Source organism: Pseudopodoces humilis, chromosome 16 (genome assembly GCF_049639895.1).
Source record: "Pseudopodoces humilis isolate 2021_Gansu_Grassland_sample_001 chromosome 16, ASM4963989v1, whole genome shotgun sequence".
Lineage (NCBI taxonomy): Eukaryota > Metazoa > Chordata > Aves > Passeriformes > Paridae > Pseudopodoces > Pseudopodoces humilis.
In genome coordinates, this window is record NC_142215.1 from 15,791,584 (window position 1) to 15,814,688 (window position 23,105).

Genomic DNA, 23,105 nt, shown 5'->3' on the forward strand with positions numbered 1-23,105 from the left:
AATGGGTAAGTGGTGGCAGCTCCATTCCATCTGTGGGGGAGGCATGCAAATCTCAGCTGCAAAGCCAGTTCTGACTGAATTACATAAGCAACTGTTTGGCAAAGGCAGGCTTTCGTCACTACTCAAGCTGCAATTTTGGGCTTAATATTAACAGCACTGGAACGTCTTTCCTTTAGAAGTCTATCATTGAAAAAATACTGCATTATTTTTTTCTTTGCGTTTTTCCCATTATTCATTATATAAATATTTAACTTCTGTCAATACTGTGAAGCAGCTCTGATCTGTACCCATGCAGCAGGCAGTGCTTCTTGCAACTACAGGAGGTCACTTAAGTTGGAATGAATATACAGAGGCAGTATTCACATGAGACTAAAAAAACTGCATCCTAAGAAATGACCAGAGACAAAGCTCTTAACTAGGAACTGTTATAGGTAAGTAGGAAAAAAGAGAAATCCTAGAACTTTGTATATGATTTAGATACATTTGAGTACATAGCAACATCTAAAAACATACAGCATGTAACATAGAAAAATATATAGCAACATTTAAAACTCACTTGATGAGCGAGTTCAACTATCACCCAATGCACAATTAGCACATAAATGCTATGTTTTTTGGTTGCCCATACATCATACTACACCTTACGTTAGTTTTTTGCAGCTAGGCCCCAAGTTAGCAGCGCTTACCATCCCGAGACATCCCCACAGCAAGGCATTTCTGTAAGCGACAGTGTTGGCAGCGGTTCCGACTGGTCCGGTCGATCAGACAGTTCTTCTGCCGAGGACACGAGTACGTGGCATTGCTCTGCTGACTCCTTCTGAAAAAGCCCTGGGATGCAATGGCAAAATACACGTCAAGAAGCTGCTGACTGATGGAACAAATAAAGACTCCGAAAGGTAGCATACTTAGCAGAAAAGAAGTTCAAGTGCTCTATAGTCAACTAAAGGAAGTTAAAACTAAAGGTTTTGTTGGTTTTTTCTCTCTTAGAAAAAAACCCCCAGTAACTAGCAAGAAACAGTTCATTAAAAAAGCATTGTAACACATAAAGAAATTACACTTTTTATTCACTGGTTTTACAGATCCCATATTACATATGGTACACCAGCTCTTACAAAATGAGACAAAACTAATTATAGGCTTTGATTTCTTATCTTTCCTGGGATGGCACAGTCGTCCAAAATAGGCAGGATTCAACAGCTACCACCCTGTTCTGCTCTCTGGAGTGACAGTAGCAGGCTCTGATGTTCAGCCTCACCAGTGTGTATGTGTTTAAAAATATACAGCAAGATGCTGAACAGCTTCTCCTACAAAAAGCAATTTCTTAACATGTTGTTTAAAAACACAGGATCATTAAGTTTGTTAAAGACCTCTGAGATCATCAAATCCAAGCGTTACCCCAGCACCACTCTGTTCACCACTAAACCCCAGGTGCCACATCCACATGCCTTTTTGAACACTTCCAGGGATCGTGATTTCACCATTTCCATGGATAGCCTATTCCAATGCCTGCCCACCCTTTCAGTGAAGAATTTTTTCCTAATATCCAATTGAAACTTGCCCTGCCACAGCATGGGGCCATTTCCTTTTGTTCTGTTGCTGGCTCCATGGGAGAAGAGCCTGACCCCCATCTGGCTCCATCTTCCTGTCAGGGAGCTGTAGAAAGCAAGAAGGTCACACCTGAGCCTCCTATTCTCCAGATTAAACAATCTCAGCACCTTCAGCTGTTCCTTATCAGACTTAAAACCAGGAACAGATCTGTGCTCCACACCCTTTCCTGCTCTGCTGCCCCTCTCTGGACACACTCTGGCCCCTCAATGTCTTGCTTGTCAGGAGGGGCCCAAAACCAGACACAGCACTTGAGGTGCCTCACTAGTGCCCAGGACAGAGGGATGGTCACTGCACTGGTGCTGCTGTCACCTGTTGCTGCTATTGTGTGAGTTAGTTTGATGCTGACAGCCCAGGTTTTGTTCAATTCTGTGCAAGATTTAGATTCTTACGGAGGGGCAAAGCTAAAACACATTTTATGCATGATTTCTTTCCTGAGTAACCCCGTCTCCAAAGAAAGCTGGAGCTGGAAGGTTACGCTACAACTTTGTCTCCTCCAAGGGTGCACGTCATTAACTGCTCTGCAGCTGTTTGCTTTGAAGTCCATTTCATCCTTTTGCCACGGACTGCCCAAACATAAGCTGATGTATGTGTAATACCTACTTCACAAGGATTCTGCAAAGATGTAGTCATTCTAAAGAGGCATTTGAGAGCAGTGAGCACACTATTTTAGTTTTACATTGCCACATAATGGATTAATTAACAGTGCTGCAAAGTAAAATAGTTCCTTGGAAAGGCTGGGCACCTTTTAATTAAAGCTGGACTTTTACCAATTTGTTATTTACTCAGAGGTTTCATGCTGGAGTCCCTCAGCACACGCACAGATACTTGGTGAAGCAAACAAAGGAAGGACTTCTGCATGACAATTCTCGAGTAGTCAAGTACTTCCTGTCAAACTGCCTGCAGACAGAAACATGGCAAAACACAGACAAAGCCCCTGCTCCATCTTAGCAGGAGGGAACCAGTCTTTGTTGACTACACCCCTTTTATTAAAGCTTTACTGGGGGAAACATGGAATATAAAAAAAAAAAAAAAAGAAACTGAAGATGCTGTCTTTAATCCTGTTTTCCTGTACATAATTTCTTACCCTTTTTTTTCCTGGTCTTTGTTTCTATATGACTGAACTTTCAAGCAGTTGTTTCATGTTTGTCAATAGTGAGATAATTGTCACTGAGACTGAAAGTATTGCACATATTGAGCTCCAACTGAATGCATTTCACCCTACAGAAAACCTGAAATACTGTGGGAATGTCTACTATTCCAACATCACAACTGATCCCTCTAGAGAAACCAACTCTTGGTTAAGTAGATAGATTCATTTCCAGTTCTGGGAGCACCATCAGTGGAGCCTGTCACTCTATGCAAGTACAAGTGTGCTCACCACTACACTCCAAGTGCAATACCATTCACCAGAAAAACAGGATTAGGGACTGAGCTGACCAGTGACCGGTCAAGGTTCTGCATCAGTCCCTGAAAATTTCAGCTCTCCAAACACTTTTCTAGTTACACTGAATGACATTCTCACACACAAGCTGCATGAAACCCTCTGCCACCTCTGAGATTCTGGAAATGAGTCTAAACAATATGTGAAACTAACATGTCCCAATAACCTCAAGGATCCATATGTCTTCCTTTAGCTGAGATATATATACATACACTAATTCTGAATTGCCACTTGGCATATTTTATTAAGAATAGCCTTGTCAAGCTGAGGATTATTTTTAGTATTATAATGGAGAAAATACTGGCCTTTTTCCTTTTCCAGATTTTCCCTAGAGACACAGCTGCTCAATACATTTTAGTGTACAATATGTCACTAAGTTATAGCTGGAAGCTAAATTTCCAGTAGAGCAGAAATGCCTGAACCCAGGCCTTTAAAAGCACTTGCACTTTCCAAACCAGAGAAACAGCAAAGTGTTTTTAAAAACAAACCCAAGAAAACATCAGCAATAGCTAAAGAAAGACACCTTGCCACAAACTTCAAAAACTGATCTAAACTTGTCCGGAGCTCAGAAACACAGGTATCTGAGATTTGGGAGTGAATTGACAATGAAGCTCAAGTGAGGATTTCCTGTTCTATGGTGCTGTCATTTTACTTGTGAGTTTTGTAAGCTTTTCGAGGTTCTTGAGGTTTCACATCACTTTAAGGCACATGGGAAAGCCCCTATTATAGGAGCCTTCTGCAAGCACCTACAGTTTCTTTCTAGGTATTCTTTATTAAAAGGAGAAACACTCTATTTATTCTGTTGTTCTATTCCCTCGCTTTTGCTAGAGGCATGGAACTGGCTATAATTTTTCCACCGGGAAGGAGGAGGTGGATGCATGCTTGGTACACGTGTATACATTCAAGCCTTATGCAAGCCAGCCTGGGCCACATGCTTTTTATTGCAGGCATGTTTACAGCCATTATTTCATGTGACCTGATGGGCCCAGGCAGAGCCACCCCTCCTGATCAAGCACAGAGACAAAGCTGGTGCTCCACCGAAGGAGCCCCGGTGCCAGAGCACTTTGGCCTGTGGCACACTTGGGCTGAGTCTCAGCCCCTCCTGGTGTCAGCACCAAGATCCAGCCCCAGTCAGTGAGCTCTGCTCATTCCCCTTCCTGCAGATGGATCCACTTGGTGCCAGAAGAAGAGCAGAGCTCACTACAAGCCACAGTTTAGTCCCTGCATTTCAGACTCCTATTTATACACAACACGGTCTATGGGTTTTCACTCGCTGCCACAAAATCAGGTTTGGGAAAAAAACAGCGCAAGAACTTTTCATCTGCAAGTCAGCTGGAATAACAACTTATTAAAAAAGGACTTTGAAATGTAAATAGCAGTTTTAGCGAAGTCTATTAATAATGTCAGTGACTCCTCTGCTCAGCATTGGAGATGTTGGTGTCTGAGCTGGCTCCTGAGCCAGCTGTGCTTCCCTCGTATCCCAAATGGCACCGCACAGGCTCCCTCCCCACTGCGCATGGGCTGAAACGCTGAGCTCATGTTTGGTCTTTTGACAAATTTTCATTTAATGAATTGATTCCTACAGTTCATTAACATACCCACTTCCACTTCTGTATACACATATGTCTTAATTAGCTGCTCATTGGCTGTTTAATTACAAGAAAACAGCTGACAGCTGCCTTGCTGCATCCTAATGGCAGACGTTTTGGAATGACTGTATGCGAGCCTGTGACAACAAAGGCTTATTCATAATCCCATGATTTATGGCTAATACTTAAAGACTTCCACGTATCATTAAGTTTTGCAATATTCTGAGCAATTAACAATTAGTTGGGGGGAGTCATTCTTTTACTGTTTTCTAAAGCAAACCAACACCAACACAAATTTTCTTCAAAGAAACATCAGAAAAACACACTGTAATACAAAAGACAGGCAAACATTCCAATTGGATGTTTAACCCTTTTATGACCACCAGCACGTATTATAGTTGTGAAGCGAGGAAAGTGCTATGACAATGTTTAATAAACTGTGTTAATAAAGTATTTGGTATCACTGAAAACAGAGCAAAAGCCTTCAGTTTTACATTGGTAATAAAGACAGGAGTGAGGTTGTGTTTGTCAACAAATGAAAGCAAGATGGGCAGGGACAGCACATCAGGTATTGTTTCCTGAAGTAAAGACCCACGACTGTTCGACTGTTCTCCGCAGTTACAATGAACAAGATCATCTGAGGTCTTAAAAGACACAAGAGACAAAAGGCAGTACTGATAAACCTTTGAAAGCATCTGAAATGCCCAGCAATGCCCTGTATGGGTGGTTTAGTGAGACCAGCTGCATACAGACAGCAAAGAGAGGGATTGCTGCTGCATTGGTGGCTCAGCTGGGCAGGATCTATTGACAGCAAACCCAAGTAACTGCGTCTGTGAATTAAATGATGCAGTTCATTGTATGACAACAGGAAACTGAATTCAACGTTCAGCTAATGGAAAAGAACATGCATGTGTAAAATCCAGTCTCCTTTCCCAGTCTGGTCCTTCCTACAGCATAAAAAGTTGTTAATGGGTTCCCACAGCTAATGGTTGAGTGAAGTGCTCCATACAGATACCACTTTTGTCAGCAGTGCTTTTACAACTACCCTCTCCTTAAAAATTTATTTTATTTGTAATAAGCCACAGAAGCCCTCCTAGATCAAGTGTAAAACACAGCCTAGCTATAACCTCAAATTTTCAGTTAAGGGGGAGATGATGAAGGGGTGTTAAATTTTGCTTTTTTAAAGGCAGATTAAAATTGAGCTAAATAGGCTGATGGGTTGGGAGTACTCAATGCCTGTGCAAAACACTGCCACTAACTTAATAAAAACAGCCAGCAACATCATAGCAAGGTAGGAAATGAAAACTTCCCAAGAAACACTAATGGGTTTCATTACAAATCTTCACGTCTAGTTATGTGAAATGCAGTGCAAGAGCTCAATCTGGTCAGAGCACTTTCAATTCTGTGAAATGCAAGGGTTGCAAGGCTGCAGAAGAGCAAAAGGATCAGCAGAAGTCAATTTGACAAGAGCTGGTCTGTGATTTCATCTGTGATACAGATCAGAACTGCACAGAAGGTCTTTGCAACTAAAACTTCAGGTTTAGAATAAATTGTATTTCTGCTGGTTATCAGTATTTACAGAGTAACATTTAAGTTAACATTAGGATTAAGTAACATTAAAGCTTGTGCCAAACTGGAGTGAAAGCAGCCCAAGCTGAAAACACCCCACTTTGCCGTGGCTGTTGCTGCCTGTAGATCACTCCTGACAGGCTTGGCTTGAGGGCAGCAGCACAGCTGTTCCCTTCTGACAGCCACAGCCCTGCTCTGCCACCTGAGGCACCTGGGTGGGTTTGTGGCACCTGGGCAGAACCTCACTGTCTTCTCTGGGACTGTGCAGGACATTGGCTGCAGGAGCCAAGGCACAGGACTGGGAATGAGGTCTTTGCAACCAAGTACTTTTTACAAAGGAAGCTTTAGCATAACATGAAGAGCAACATAAGCATGCTCAAACCTGCAGCAGTCATAGCCACAGAAAAGCTGGGAGAAGAAACCCATACCAATCCACACCTGGCTGCTTTGGCAGAAGCCAAGTTATGCCAACCTTTTCACCAGCCAAAATAGTTCTGTTGGGTGAGACTTTGTTGACATTACTGTGGAAGAGCATAGCACAAGCAGAATCAGTCACAGTAGGGCATTTTAAATGCTGCCTAGGCCATGATCACACAAACTCTTCCTGTGACTTATGCCCACTAGCACTACCCCAGTCTGTCAGTACTTGCAGGTCCTCTGGGCTCTGGCATTAAATAAGACTGAGCTTCTTTAGGACTGAGCTTCTCAAAGGAAGATAACTTGGTTGACTAAATTGATATTAATTTGCTTTAAAATTCTGTCAGAAATGGTATGGCTACAAAACTTTACTGTGCTCCTTCAAGAGGAGGAGAAAATGCCAAAATCATTCACTGGGCCACTGCCTTATTTCTCACACTGCTTTCAAGGTTCAAATGGGTTTCAGCGTGCTGAGCATCCCTGCCTGCTTGCTTTCCCTTTTGCCCTTCTCACCAGCTGACCATTCTGGTGGAATTCCCAGAAGCAGAGGATTGCACAGAGCTCCAAGGGAACTTGTTTTATACAGCATTTGAAGGAAAATAATTTCTTCTAAAACACAGTATACTGCACTCACATTTCTCACTAAGTGCATGAAGATGAAGGAAGGAAAACACAGCTGGCAGCTTCCCTGTCCTTGGGCTCCTGCTCTGCAAGAAGCCCCATGTGGGGAGGCCTGCATCAGCAACATCAGACACGTTAACCCTGCTGTGTCTGCACTCAGGTTTGGATATCATGGATCTCTCTCCCAGGTACTCTGGTCCCTGACCATTTAAAGAGCTCTCAGACCCTGAAGAGAACTTGATCTTTGACAACTCAGTCAAACAGCAGAATTCTTACAACAAATGTCTGCACTTCCCACAGCTGAAAATTGAAAAAGGCTGCTTAACAACATAAAGCTGGAAAAAGTCACCACTTTGTTATCCATGCATTTTTAGTGCATTTCTTGTATTTTCCATAGCAACAGCAGTCACAAGGGCAGAAGGTGCTGTTCCCATATAATTCCAAGATTCATACATTTAGTTTTTTTCCTTCATTGTTACCAATACTACCACAAGACTGAGAGAATGTGTTAATGAAAGCACAAAAGTCTTCCTGGGAAAAACACAACAGAGAACTTTATAATGTGAATGCAAGGAAGTTACTTTTTGAAGATGGGTTTTAATATCAAGTAGGTGAAGAGAGCAGAATAAAAACTATCATAATCATCAATTCTTCATACCTCAAGTATAGATTAAGAGGCAAAAACCTATCAGTATGGGATTGCAACATAGATCCAAGCAACAAGCCAGAGCATGCTGTGCATACTGTGTCACCCCAAGCCAGCGCTGTAATTCTGCACTAAGGATCAAAAGGAGTGATCAGCTTCACTCCCACCTGGTGTTGGCACTGTCCAGTTTAATTCCTGGTTGTGACAGACACACTGAACAAAACTGAAGTGCTTCTAGTGCAGTCCTTGTTCACTAGATTTACCAAAGGTACAACTCCAGGAAAAACTTCAAAGCCTAAACCTTACACAGCAGCAATTTCCCTGCAAGGAACAGGCATTGCTTTCAGCAAAACCTGTGCATGCTGAACACCAGAAGCACCTGCTATTGTGAAACACTGTCTCCCCTCCCAAACAGAATAGATTTGTAACTGCAGCACAGTGCAAAAGAAAACAGAGGGGAGAGCTCTCACCTGTTTCAACAGAGCTTCATAGCAACTTACAGAGCAAAACCAGACAGGGAGATTGAAGCAAGCCAGACTCGTCCTCCCTCAGCTGAATGTACTGAACAGGCTCTTGGTGGTGTGCCTGAAGCAGATCATCTCTCTGCACTCTCTTCTGCTTATGCAGCAAGAGACAATGTACAGCACACCTAGCACAACTGTGTGATTTTGAGGATTGTCCTAAAATCTGCAGCAGTGTAACTGTGCTAGAAATGTCCTATTTAAAGCCCAAATAAAACCAGTACTTCAGAATCCCTAATAATTTTATATTCAACTTAGAAGCAATGCTTGCTCTTTAAAAAAAAAAGGAAAATAATCACTATCAAAAGGCTAAATGCTTCTTTTCAGACTTAATATTTTAGAAGCTTACCTTGCAGCCTTCACATGTAATGACACCATAATGGATTCCTGATGATTTGTCTCCACAGATCTTGCATGGAATAATTTCAATTTGAGCTGCAACAGAAGCACGCAACCAGTTAATTACATTTTCTTTTAAACACCTTATAAAAGCATTCCCTGATCAGCATTTGTACAGTGAAAACTAATAACCTGCTAAACATTATACTGCATTAACTATTCATTGCTGAACTGCAAGGATCCCCTAGAGCTTTGGACTAAATTATGGCTGCTCGTTATATAATAGCTTTTGGGTTATTAAAATGGGTCATTTGAGAAGGTGTTTAAGAACCCACAAGAAGGCTAGAATCAGCATTTCAAAGCCAAAAAGAATAGGAGAGTTCACATTTTGGCCAAAGAGCTAAGATAACACTAGAAAGGTTTCTTCCAACTGCAAGGTTTCTTCATGCAAGACCACAGCAGGTAATTTTAAAGCTTGGCCTACCTGGAAGCAAATGCACCGCCTTTACCACAGCCACCAATATCCACCCAGCTCACATGGCTGGCCAACCCTAAATAGAAGTTACGAGGCAAAGAGCAACTCCATTTTGCATGAGAAACCCAAAAATTACCTATCTGAATCAAAAGGGAATTATTTGTGTATTGTCTACCACAGAAAAAAAACAAGGCAGGAAAATACAGCAGCACTCAGTTTACTGAAACCAGAGAAGTTGGTACAGTCTGGAAAATGCCATACAGTTATAAATCACAAAAGCTCTGATAAATATAAATTCATACATATAAACCCACCTGCTGAATTCAGTTTGGGGTGTGACTATCCCTAAATCAATCACCTTCCTGTGTGAATACATGGGTCCAAAAAGGGGCTCCTGCATGCTCAGGGACACCTCCCAGCTGCTTCTGGAGTACATGGCTGCAGTTGTTTTGCTGGCAGTGTTGGACAGACCATACACAGGCAGCGCTTTAGTGATCAGAACCAGCAGGGCACATTTCACACGTGCTTGGCAGTGCTCACTGCACAGAGCACACACAGGTAGGTGACTGAAACCCCAGGAAAGCCCTTGCTCTGCCGCAGTGTGCTAGGATGAAGCTGCATCAGTTTTCTGGAAGTGGTTTAGTTGGAACAGTAAAAGTGCAACTCTTGCTGTGTCTGCAACTGTGACACATTAACAAGTGCTGTTCACCTCCGTCAGGAGCTCAAATCCATTCACAAGCTGCCTTGTTTAAGGGAGCTCCTCTTTCATCCAATTTCCAGCTATCCAGTCTGTGACAACACACAGTATCACATCTAATACTACTGTCTTACAATGCATTGGCTTAACTTCAGTTGTACTCTGTTCTAAAAAAGCCGTGTCTATAACAACATTGCATTTTGTGTGTCATTGAATCCCTAACTGGCTGCTTATTATTAATCAAGAATCATCTTCCAGTGCTACTGTGTGCTCCATTTCATTGCAGCACAACACAGCTCAGGATCTGACCCAAAGCATAAGATAATTATAAAGCAGAAGCCCAGAAGACTTGTAGCACAGCACCAATTCAAAATCTTCTCCAGGTGACATCAAATGTAAGAAAGGGGCAGCTGAGCAGCAGCAGCAGCACACAAGCGGCATCTATTTGCTCCTGGGAACCCGAAAGCAACTAAAATCATCTGCTGGGGAAGGCAGTGCCCAACAGCTACAGACTCCAGGGCTTCTGCCAGGCAGTTCCATATCAGCAGCTTTCCAAGCAGCCCCATTCAGTGGGACACCACTTGTATCTGCTCCCAGCAGGAGGACCTTGGCATCCTTGACCTTTAAACCCCCACCATCCTCGCAGCAAAAAAATAACAGGCTGAAATTAAGAGGTCTGTTTAAGATACTTAAGGAAGGAAATACTACTTCCCCAAAAATGGTTTTAATTTCACTTTGCTTTCAGCTAACACATTAAACACAGTGGAGAAGGAAGTGAACTAATAAAAGGGAAAAATGACGTGTGTGCTGTTTCATTAATGTGCTACATGAATTATTACTGGGGCCTCCCATGTTTATGAGCTTGTAGCAAAAAGGGTAGCATAAAACCTCCTTCACACCAACAAGTTGAAGAACAGGCTGAAATTCACAGAAACTCAGAATTTGTATCATATGCAGTTCAAATTCAGAGAGCAATCCTGTGGGCAAATTCCAGAATAGCTCTACCAAATCCCAGTTGTGCCTTTTCAACATATGATTATTTTTCTCTGCTGCAGTGAATCAGCAGCCTTCTGCAGCTCCTTGGACAGAGTACTGACAAGGCTTATCTCCACAGCTACATGGCAACGTATTTTTTTTTACATTTCACTTTTATATACATAATTACTGCCTTATTTTGAATAGGTATGATATAATTGGATCTAGTTTATCTACAATCTCCAGCATGTTAGTTAAATCACCCATGAAGCCTGTCTATGCAATCCCTATTTCTTAAGCAACAGGACATTTGCAGAGTGTTTCTGAAGGAATGTAACATGCCTTCAAAGTGATGGCCTAAAGCTAGGTTAGTAATAGTCTAAAAGGTGCCATAATTAGTCCCAAATGCATTTTCCAGGCTGCTTTACTGGTATAAGAGAATCTCCACAGATTCACAGGGTCCAGCTGTGCCAGCATTTGCCCAACATCATTTTTATGAGTGCTGGCACCAAATCAGGTATAGTTTTAGAATTCCTGATTTCCTCAAATTTACATCTTCAAGGTACTTACTTTCAATTAGGCACACAGCATTTAAAACTCCAACTCAGTGCTGCACTCTGAGATGCAGGACAATGGATGAATCTCAGAAGCACGAATCGCTGGGGACTGCCACAACCAATTGTAGGACAAATTAATGCAGGGAGAGATCAGATCAATTACTGCTCCACGTGGTGCCTTTGCAAATCAACTCATTGAAATGGAACCCCTGTCGCACGTTCATACACTTCCCATACAGCATGAAAGGACTTAAGATACTTTAAACTTACTAAATGCAAATTGCCTGTGCCAAGATTATGCATTTTTTCTTACAAGGGTGAAAATATTTTCCCCACTTTTAACTTTGACATGCAAATATGTACTTGCTAAAACCTTCTTCTTATGCAAACAAGGCAGGTGGGAAATATTTTTACATGTCAAGAATATGTTCCGACTTGGTTTCTCACATTCCCAGAGTTACTTAAAGCTTCCTACTGTGCTCAAATTAATTGTACCTGTTCTCTGCTTACATTTATTTATATGGTATATTTTTCAAGATTACATAAAATACTCTAATTCATGCTTTAGACTAGAATTAGCCTAAATTACAGTTTACAATTTCTGTCTCCTGGGGTGGTGCTCAGGCTGATTCAGGCTGGTTCATGCATGAGCAAATTATTTCTTAAATATGAACTGCAGAAAAAAATAAACTCTTGTGGTTGCTTAGGAACTGCCACAGATACCCAGGTGACAGATGTAGTTAGTACTCCCAGATTAAAGGCCTAGGACTCTTTCACACCCTGAAATAACAGTGCTCCACAATCCTACCAAGGCTGTCCTGTGCCAAAGGCAGCAAAGAGGAGGAATAAAAGCCCAAACAAAGCACCAAGAGCAACAAATGAAAGCTTGAGCACAGAGACCCACCACCAAACAAATTGCTACAGAAAGGGCTCCTGAGAGCAAGAAGGGACCTTCCAAGGCCTGAAGGCAGCAATCCCTACACACTGATGTCAATCAAGCTCATCTCCACAGCAAAGGGCCTCTCCACCCACCAACACCCCCCAGGTCAAGTGCCTTCACTTGGAGCTGCTGGGTCCAAGCAACCAGACTGCCTGGTAATTGTCCTCCTGCTGAAATGTCAGACAAGCTTCCAGAAAAAGGAGTGTGGACCCTGATCTACTCAAAATCACACTGAATAGGACTTGAGCCCAAGCATTACAGGGGGAAAAAAGCCAGTGTTTTTCCACCTGAACATTTTTTCTTCCTCCATCCACTGTGTCTTCACATGGCAACTGTCTGAGGCAGCTCTGGTATGCTTAAACCATTGCCTCCACCTAATTCCAAGGGAACATGCCAGCAGCCAGCTAGTGAGAGCACCCCGTGACATCTTCTGCTGGCACCTGGAACAGGACAATATGCCTTATTCCCTCCTGCTCCAGGGGACTTTGTTCCCCAAACCCAGAATAGTTTCACTGGGTTTGCCTCCTTTTTCAAGTTCCCTCCCCCAGCCAAATCCTCTAGAGACCTCTAGCCTCTTCCTTTGTCTTAATTCCCACATCATGAAATGTTGTTTTATTCCTTGTCCAGTTTGTGCAGTAGAGAAGTGGGAAAATCTATTTCTGTATCTGTAAGGGAATGCACTGTACAATCTCATAATAATATTCCATTTCTCTCTTTGCAACTCATGGGGCAGACTCAGATCAGGGCAAGAGCCTGTACAGCCAAGCAAGGCACAGGTCACCTTTCTCCCCAGTACTGTCACTTAAACAGAAACACACTGAGCCTCAGCACAGGAAAGTGTGTCACCAGTTCACCCTGAAGAACACATTTAAAAAGAAAAAAATTGTTTTCCAAACACAGAAGTTTTTTTCTCCCTGTTAACATTTGTGAATAAAAAATTTGTTTCTAGTGAACTAATTGTCTTGGGGTAGAAAAGGATTTTTCCTTCCCTCCTTCTGTTTTTGCACTGTTAATTTTAAAAAATTGTACATGCACACAAAGATTTGGTATCTTGGGAAGGGCTCTGTGGATCCAAGAATTGGTCCCATGTCTGCCTTTTAGGGGAGATCTGCCCAGCTGACCTGAGTGAACTAGAAAGTTGGGTAATTAATGAAGTTAATTGTCTTGTCTCCTCTAGAGTGAAGGCAGGAAGAGAGGAAAGCAAAGGAGAAATAGAAAGCAAGAAGGAAAAAGGGCACATGATTCATCTTATTCATAACAAGCAACACAAACCCCTGAGTGGAGAGGCCTCCTCTTCATTCAACACTGAAAGAATCTAATGATATTTTAATTACAAGCCTAACTTTTAGAAGGTGAAAGGCAAATCCTACTGTGTCTTCCTATTTCTGAATTTAAAAAGCGTTTTCTGGAAAGGAAAGCTGGTGCAGGAGGTGCTTCCTTCTCCCAGGGTACCTGGGGTCCCAGCTGCCCGTGTTCGCTGGCACCACTGAGACACAAGCACTTCTAAGGAGCTCCTGGTCACAGCTCCCAAGGCAGAAATTCCAGGTGTACACTTTTCCACTCAGTATGGATGGACTTAAGCACATATCAGTCTCTACTCCTTCAAGCCTCCATGGGCACTGTGCATGGGTTTGTGGAGAAAGCATCCCCAGCTGAGCTGAGGACCTGCCCTAAGGCTCCAGCAGGGTACAGACAGCAGGCAGGGTGCAGCTGGCACCTCCTGGGGCTCAGGGCACTGCTTAAGGAGCAATCCCTTCCCTGGCTGCAGCAACCCTTCTGAGCCCTTTCTCTGGATGTGGCTCACCTGTGCCAAACCTCTCTGCTGTGGATGGCTGTACAGCTAATCAAGAAGGGCTCTGAAATGAACGTGAAACATAGGCAAATTGGGCCAAGCTGCTTCTAAAGGGATGCACTTTGTGCCAGACATCCCTGCTAGTGCTGTTTGTAAGTATATTGATTAAATTAGGAGGCATACATATTCAGTGACATATTCATACATATTCATTGGCTCAAACAAGGGTACTGCATGTAATGTGGTATTTAAAGCAACATGATATCTGATCACAAACTGAATTAACACGGAATGATTTTACTATATAATATTCTAATCTTCCTGCATTTTCAGCTTCATTACCTAAATAATTTGCTCTGTCATGTACCCTAAGTAATTTGAGCTGGCTGCAAATGACTCGCCTCCGAACACCTGCAGCTTCCCAACGCTGCAGTTCCACTGAACCGAGCACTGGTGGCAGCACAGCTCTGCCCACCCCATCCACGCACGCTGTGAAGTGACCATCTGGCCACTCACACGCCCTGAAACACTGCAAGCCCGTGTGCTTCTGCGGATGATGGCTGCTTGCGAGACACCTGAGGTGATTTTAGAACACACTGAACGTGTTTGATCAACTCCTTGTGTGAAGGTGTGTTTATTCCATACACAATCCCCATCATAAAGACATTCTGAGCAGGCCCTGCTGGAGACTGCAGTGACAGACCTGGCAACAAACAGCTCTAGAGAAGAACTAGCAAAAGAGATTTGTGTCTCGTGGTTGGATTTTTCTGGGGCCCAGGAAGGTTGAAATTCCAGCAGAAGCCTTCCCAGCAGAAGCACGTGGAATATTCTTTGCATCTTCCTCTCTGTTACAGGTTGAGCACGGTGGCACACTGTCTCTCAGGGGGGGATCAGATGGGGAACTTTCTCAGATTTTCAATTTTCACATCTTTGGAACCACTGATGCTCTCAAGCTTGGCTGAAATGTTTTGGAAATGGGGAGGATTGGGGTGATGGGTAGAAAACCACACAAACACAAACAACCTTTCCAAGCCTTGTTTCCTTAGGAAATCACACTGGTAATAAAATAAATACTGAGGTTATACTGGTACAAATCCTTTGAAGTCTGTGGGTGTGATGGGTGGAGTAGAAACGAACATGGCCACCAAAGTATTAATTAAAAGTAAAGTATGAGCAACTCCTCAAACACACAAGGCAGAAATGCTGCAATGCCACAATGAGCTCTGTGGGCCTGGGCACAGCTGCATCCCTCAGCAGGTCACTGACACTGCTCAGCATTCCCAAATGCTGGAAACATCCATATTAAAGGAGATACAGGATAAATAGCACAGCACCACCTGAGCACTTCTGGGGCTTGTAAGACTATTTTGAGGTATCAGTGTAAGTTCATTCAACATCTGCTTGATCTGGGCACGTGGAAGGAAACAGTGTAGTAGGAGCTCATATTCCCATGCCAGGATCACTGAGGTTTAGGATTGTGTTTTCCTTTAAGCCACACAAATTTTTACTGACATATATTTTAATTTAAAGAACTAGAGCTCTGCTGTTACATGAAGCATTGGCTTCAACAAAGACACCTGAATGTCTAATGAAAGAAGGCATAATGGAAAATAGTTTGGGTTTTCTAAAAGGCAAAACTATTTCAGTGAAGTTGTGGTAAGGTCTCTACTTTTAATGCTATATTCAAATAGAAAATCGCTGTAAACCCTTAATATCATAATATCACCATAATACTCTGAATTCCTATAAAGAAAAATCAAAATGATGTCCCAGTACAAACAATCTAGGACTTCTGCAAGTGTTCATGTACACAAGCTAAAAACTGATCTAGGGTTTTTAGAGGAGCTCAGATGTTTGCTCCCTTTCATTAACGTGTACAACACTATGTGATTCTAATTTCCTTCCGTGTAACACTCATATCTCTCCACTGTCCTGTCTTTATCCATCCAGAAATATTCTAACTCTTTCCTGACTGAGCAATGAATGCACCTGAAAGTGAAATGATTTGATTTTTCTTGTTGAAGGAATGGCTGGTAGAGACAACTGCAGCTTGGGACTCTGGCCACATTATTAAACCACACCACAGACCAAACTGTAACATCAAACCACTGAAGTCCAAGCCTGGGCTCAACCAGAACAGCCAGGCCTGCCACATCCACAGCTGTTCTGCTGTCCAGGAGCACAGATGGGCAGTTCTTGGGACAGTCAATCCCTTGGTACATCTGGGGCATGCAATTAACAGCTTCCTACTCTGCAAAATCTACTGAGTTCCCCAAGCTCTAGCTTTGTTATTACTTTCATGAACTTACACACAAACAATGAAGATGGCAGAAATATACACCAAGAGATGTACAACTGCAACAATTTCTTCTGGGGGGTCCCCTTTTGTCCCTCACCACGCAAGACAGACAGACACAGTAACAACACACAGAAACCAAACCTTGAAGATAGACGATTTCCACATGGACTTCCAAATTTCATAAACCATCAGTTTGTTTCTGCCATGTTTTGGCTTCTCACTTTCTCAAGTACTTATGAATAAACAATTATTTCATTTGCCTCTTCTCTGGTTGAAAATTAACAGGAGTTACACTGGCTACGATGAACACAGCTTGGGGTATAATTATATTTCACCAAGCTAAATGGAATTCTTGTTCAATAAAGCAATTCAGAAAAAGTTTTTCATAAGAAAACACAGTGACATTGAAATCATGTGATTCTCGAATGAAATACAGTACAGTTTTAATCAAAGCTCTGAACTGCATGTCAAGAAATAGGTGTTACAGAGACTATAATCTCACTAGTGCTGCTATGCTGTGAGCATGGGGATGCTAGCTGGTGTTTCATTTCCTCTGTCTATGTAAGCTGTATAATCATCCTTTATCTCTACCTACAGCCACCTCAGATGACTGCTACTTACTGCCAGATCTTGGGTTTTGGTCTTACGATCCCAGGCACCAGTGAGCAGAGCTCCAGCCCCATGAATCTGAAGTGTTCTGCACTGCTGAGAGAGAAGCTGCTGCGGAGCTGTACAAGAGGAGTGCTGGTGGTCTGACTTCTATTACTTTCCTTTTTCACTTTCAAAAACAAAGCTTACAGGTCTAATGACACACCTACAAAACATTTCTCTTGATAAAATGACACAAAATACAAGTTTTGGGAGCAACATAGGTGTGAGCTATTACCACAGGAACTGCCAGCACTGACTTTTGCTGCTCTAATTTGCTACTGTGTTTATCCAGTGAGCAGCAAGCTAGGGGTTGTGTGAATCCATCATGTTTGTTTTTACAGGATTCTGGAGTTCACTCTTGTTTTGACATTCTTAATTTCTTCCTACAGATGATTACTAACCTGGAGTCAAGACAAACACCTGCAGCAGGGCACAATCACAGTTCTACTGTGATCCAACCTGTTCCACTGTGCTGCCCAAACCAGCCCATGCACACAGTCTGTCAAATGAAAAATTACACTGAGAATGGAGCTGGGGGTTATGTGTGTACACCTCCAGGCAGTCAAACTGGCCTTGAATGCTCAATCATACTGAGGTTTCTTGTAGTCTTTGCCACTTACTGCTCCCTCGCATTGGGAAAAGCAAATCTACACCAATCTCTCCTTCCTGGTGTCTGTATGCTGACCTTTCATCACCTACCATTAATGGAGAGCAAAACAAGAGTGAAATCTGCAGAACAGGATTCATTTATTTGCTGGAGTTAGCTATACAACAGTAAATTCATTCTCCCCCTTTCCTTCAAAAATAAATTTGTACTGAAAAGCTTAAATGTGTTTGTACTTCTGCCCAACTTCCTAAATCTCTGGAAAAAATGAATAAATACTTGACTTAAAGAAAATCTTGAAGAAACAGCATTTTACCATCAAAAGTTCAAATTACCCCAACATTTTCTTCACAGATTAATGCACAGAACCCCCATTTGATATAATTTCCCACTCTTGAGTGTTAGACCTGGTCTTCTGAAGACTGAAGGAATTTGTTAACTCCAACACTGTCCTCCCACCTTCTTTTCCCTAATTAACTGGCTTAGGGGAAAATCTGGCGTTTCTGTTTATTCACTTGTGGTAGGAAAACAAAGAAAAACTTATCAGCCACTCACTAACGCTAAGCAGCACTTGCTCAAGTCAGCTACAACTCAGCTACCCCAGCTGATGAACCTTTCCTTGAATTAGTTTTCCTAGGCTGCAAGCAGCTCTAGATGAGCAGTTCTGGGAAGGCAATCATTCTGGCCCCTATTTCCAAGAGGAGAGTTGCCACATGGCTGCTACCTGAATTACAGCAGCGTTCACTAAGGAAAGGTCTTTTACAACAGATCAAGAGTCTTTGACCTCCTTTTATACAACATTTATACAACATGGATTTGTTAGGAAGCTACACACACTTATGCTATCTGTTTGCAAAACTGCATCCTTGGTTCAGTTGATCTTATTAGGCTGCCTACCAGAACAGGCCTGACAACAGCCACAGGTACCTGATTGAAAAAAATCAACAAGGAAACAATGAAACCCAACCAACCACACAGACCTGAGAAAAAACAATCATTTGCAACACAGTGTCAAAATTATTTACAATTTCAACAACACTCTTCAGCAAAGTGGTCAGCCCAGAACCTGAGGGAACTGCAATGATCCTACAGCACCGACTGACTGTGGGTAGGTACCACTGCAGCCTCATCACTTGTACACACGTGCACCGAGCTTTCAGAGCAAGCATTAAAAGTTCCTGACACAAGTCCTTAGAAGGCTGTCTCTGATTAGCAACCCATCCCCACCACGCGTTTTCCACCACAATGCCCACAATGCTTTCCTTGGTACTTTCCATTTGGCCGAGTTAAATTCCACTTTAACAGCTCATTCCTCTGAGAGAGCACAGCAGTTTGGAAAGAGGAATATGGAACTAACTCAGAAGAGGTGACAAAGCAGTGAGAACCCAAAAATTGTCCTTTCACAGTGTTTGCCATGATTCAGCCTTGTCCTGCTGTTTTGCTGGGTGGCACGGATTTTATAAAGGGTTTGGCCTCTGCAGAAATTGCAGGATCTGTCACTGTGCATGGAGAAATGGGACTCTGCATGATTAAGTTAAAGCCAGACAAACGTGGCTGGTGCAGAAACCACATCCCTACAATAGAACTCCACTTTGATGAAAAACCACTAAAAACCTAGTTTTAATTCTAGAAAAAAAAAAAAAAAAAGTTACAGGGAAAAAAAAGGAAAGTATTTCACCCAGACCAGAAACTCCATCATTCTGATGTGACTACATCTGCATTTTTAAGATATTTTCTTTTTGGCTGTACATTAATTCAGTGTCATTAAAAAGGCTTCCTTTGATGCTGTATGCCAAGTAGAATTATTAGTTTCTCACAAAGGTGCACTCTAAATGTCTAGTTTAAATTTTCATTTTCAGATGATTCATCTAAGAGATGAACAATAACAACCAAAACCAACTCCAGAAGTCTAAACAGTAAAAAGCCTTTTGCACTCACTCATTTATTAACTCACTCCAACACCTCCTTCCTGGATTCGTCACCAAGCAGCCAATACTGAGTGTGAATTCTTCAGCTCCATCTGTGATTTATGGCTATTGCAAATAAATCACAATCAGACTCCCTCAAAACTCACACAAGAGATTCCCCTGAAGTCCACATTCTGCATCTTTCTAGCCTGACACAGCACAGGGCCACTTGTTTTCCGCTACCATTATTTCCAGTGTAGGTGTGTGGTTTTGCCACAGCTCTTCGTGAGTCCTCTGCAGAGGTCATCAGAGGATGAGTAAAACTGAGGGACACTAGAAGAAGCCACATCCTCGGCCACTCCTCTAGGTTTTGAAGGGGGGGCACAAAGCAGATTAATTATACCCATGTTTCCTCCATTGCAGAGAAAATATTACTGAAGGTCAAAACCAGGCAGTGGACCAACAGCTGATAAATCTTTCCTGATACGTATTAAGACACCAGCAAATACAGACATTAGAGAAAGCTCATAGCCTTTTTTATGACAGAAGGTCAAATCTCTGCTGAACAAATATGCTTGTTTTTCTGTCCAAGAAAGACACCTCATTCAGTCCCTGCCCCACCTCAGAGGGAGCAATCCTGGCATATATGTGGGATCAGAAGGATTTCTCGGATGCTTTCCTGGAAAACGGTACAGGAAGAAAACACTATGAGCCATCCCCAAAAACTGCACCAGGGAGAACATACAAGATACTATCACTGGAGCAGGAAATCTTATGGGCTCTGTCTTTCAACAAAATAAATGCACCATCAGTCTATCAAACAGCTTCAAAAACATTTCTGTCACAGCAAAAGCTTTATTCCCAAACATTTTCTTTCAACCATACATTACAGTGATGTCCCTTACCGTGCTCACACTATCTCCCTGGATTTAGCTCTGTTTCTGAGCCTCTTTATACCCTCATGATGGCTATATATGATATACTCAGTGCTCGAAAACCATCTTCATTTCATGACAAGGATCATGAAAGAAAAAAATGTAGCTGCCCACAAAAACGTTTTAGAAAATTACAAGCTTGTGGAAAAAAAAGTTCTAGCAAAAGCTCTTCCTTTGCCACAATCAGATTAGGTGCTACAACCTTCATTAAAACCCTTTCTGCCTTCTCATTTCATAGCATTTAATTTCCTGCCTCTTGATGATTAAACCAACTGAAAGGTAGTAGATAAAGCAAGTTTGCTTGCTGTTCCAAACAGATATATTAATGCTTTACGCTTAAAAAGCTTTCAAAGTGTCTTCAGAGGCTGATTAATAAACACTGTACATAAACCCACGTCTGAGGTCAGACTGTGGCAGCAGATATGTGACTGAAACTTACTCCAACAGCTCTATTCAAGGCACAGGATACCTCCACCGCATACATTAAGGAAGCTTAAAGTTAAGCTTCACATATTTAAACACTAACAAAGTCTACTTAATGGCAGTCTTCAGAATGACAGTGGCCTCCTAATCTGCTACAGATAAAGAAGTGCCAAGATTAATGATTACATAAGTGCATGGCAGAGCCCAGAAACAATAATCAGCTCTTCTGTTGTTATTTGTGTACAAAGGCTATTAGAGTCATCTGACATTCCAAAATCCAATTTAAAGTTGTTAAACCCCTTTCACGTACTTATTTGAGGATGGAAAACCGAGAGGTTCAAAAAGGGAAAGGAAGGGTTTGATTTCCTAATTCTTTTACCCTTACTGATTTTGCTCTAAGCCAAATCTCTCTTTAAGAATTGCAAAAAAATATAAGCTTTTAAACAATGCCTGGAGTAACCAATATTGCTGTTGAAGAAATAATACCAATAAAACCTTAACATGCTTAGATAGCAAAATTTAAAATAATGGCTACAAGCAAACTAAGTAACTATTCCACAGGAAAAGACCCCATTGAATTGAGGGCGTTGCTGACGTTGTCTGTGCAGCTCTGACAATCTTCAGCAAATGAGGATGAGCAAGCCAAGGCGCTCAGACACCGAACACCCATGTCGGTGTGTTAAAGGACTCGGTGAGAAGTCACTGCTGTGTTAACACGGGCACGGCGGTGCTGCCAGAGACCATCTCTGCTCTCTGCCAAGCACGGCACAGACGGGTCTGACTGCAGCCTCTCTGCTCACCACACAGTCAACTGCTTTCCCACCAAATTCCTTTCAAATTCAAAACGACTTTCTTTGTTTCTGACAGGTTACAAACAAAATGAACAAACTGTCTTCTGCCCCATTTTTCCCTCCTGTCGGCAGAGCAGGGGCCGGGGAGGAGGCGGGTGCGCGGCGCTGTGTGCCGCAGGGCAGCGGGGCGCTGCCTCCGGGGTGCGGCCGGTCCTCAATAAGCCCCGCTCGGGGAGCAGCCGGCCCTCAATAAGCCCCGCTCGGGGAGCAGCCAGCCCTCACGGCCCCGCTCGGGGAGCAGCCGGCCCTCACGGCCCCGCTCGGGGAGCAGCCGGCCCTCAATAAGCCCCGCTCGGGGAGCAGCCGGCCCTCACGGCCCCGCTCGGGGAGCAGCCGGCCCTCAATAAGCCCCGCTCGGGGAGCAGCCGGCCCTCACGGCCCCGCTCGGGGAGCAGCCGGCCCTCAATAAGCCCCGCTCGGGGAGCAGCCGGCCCTCACGGCCCCGCTCGGGGAGCAGCCGGCCCTCAATAAGCCCCGCTCGGGGAGCAGCCGGCCCTCACGGCCCCGCTCGGGGCACATCGCGAAAGCCCCGAGTGCAGAACCCTCCGCTGGCCTCAACACCCACAGGAAGGGACGCTGAGGCAGGGCCCGGCTCCACCACAGGAATGGCAGACTCAGGACCAGCTGCTGCGACTTCACGCTCAGGGCAGGGACTGGGCCTGGTGCTACAAGGGAGCAGGAGTAGAGCAGCCCGAGTGTTTGGTACAGCAGAAGAGAGCCATTGTGGACTACGTGCAGAAGTTTCTTCTTTACAGCTACAAAGTGCTTTTCTAGTGTAAAGGCAATTAAGTGATAACTGCATCTGTGCAGAGGGTATTCAAAACGCTAATACCCCCACCCAGATAAGTCGTCAACTTTGCCTGCTTATTTATCTCCAGCTCTTAGAAATTATTGCCATGAATGCTCCACTGCCTTCACTCATTATCTTTGCAATCCCGCTTTCTCCTCACAAAAAGGCAAATAGCGGAGCACGTAAGAGCTGCACCACTCCGACCACACTGGGGAGTAAAGTGATACAAGCAGGGAAGTATCAGCTGATCAGCAAAGCTACTGCCATATTCTGCAGTTCTCAAAGTTTGTTCAGCTTTTCATCTAACCTAGAGAGGTACAAAAATCTGCTCTGCCAACAGAGGCTCACATACTCTTGAAGTAACAGCAGTTTGCATCATGAATTATCTAACACGATTTACCACTTGAGGAAAAGAAAATCTATCCTGTTTGGTGCTGTGTCATTTGGCCACCAGACTC

The 23,105-nt window shown here is 43.2% G+C and overlaps 1 protein-coding gene across 4 annotated transcripts in view; it reads right to left on the reverse strand.

Moving 5' to 3' along the window:
- Positions 1–23,105, reverse strand: part of RORA (RAR related orphan receptor A) — a 355,366-nt gene that overhangs the window by 20,778 nt on the left and 311,483 nt on the right. For all 4 annotated transcript variants that reach the window (XM_088062929.1, XM_088062928.1, XM_014251171.2 and 1 more), the window contains 2 exons: positions 8,762–8,847; positions 687–828 (listed from right to left, as the gene is read on the reverse strand). In XM_088062929.1, the coding sequence (XP_087919055.1) occupies positions 687–828; positions 8,762–8,847 (228 nt within the window). The remainder of the gene's footprint in view (positions 1–686; positions 829–8,761; positions 8,848–23,105) is intronic.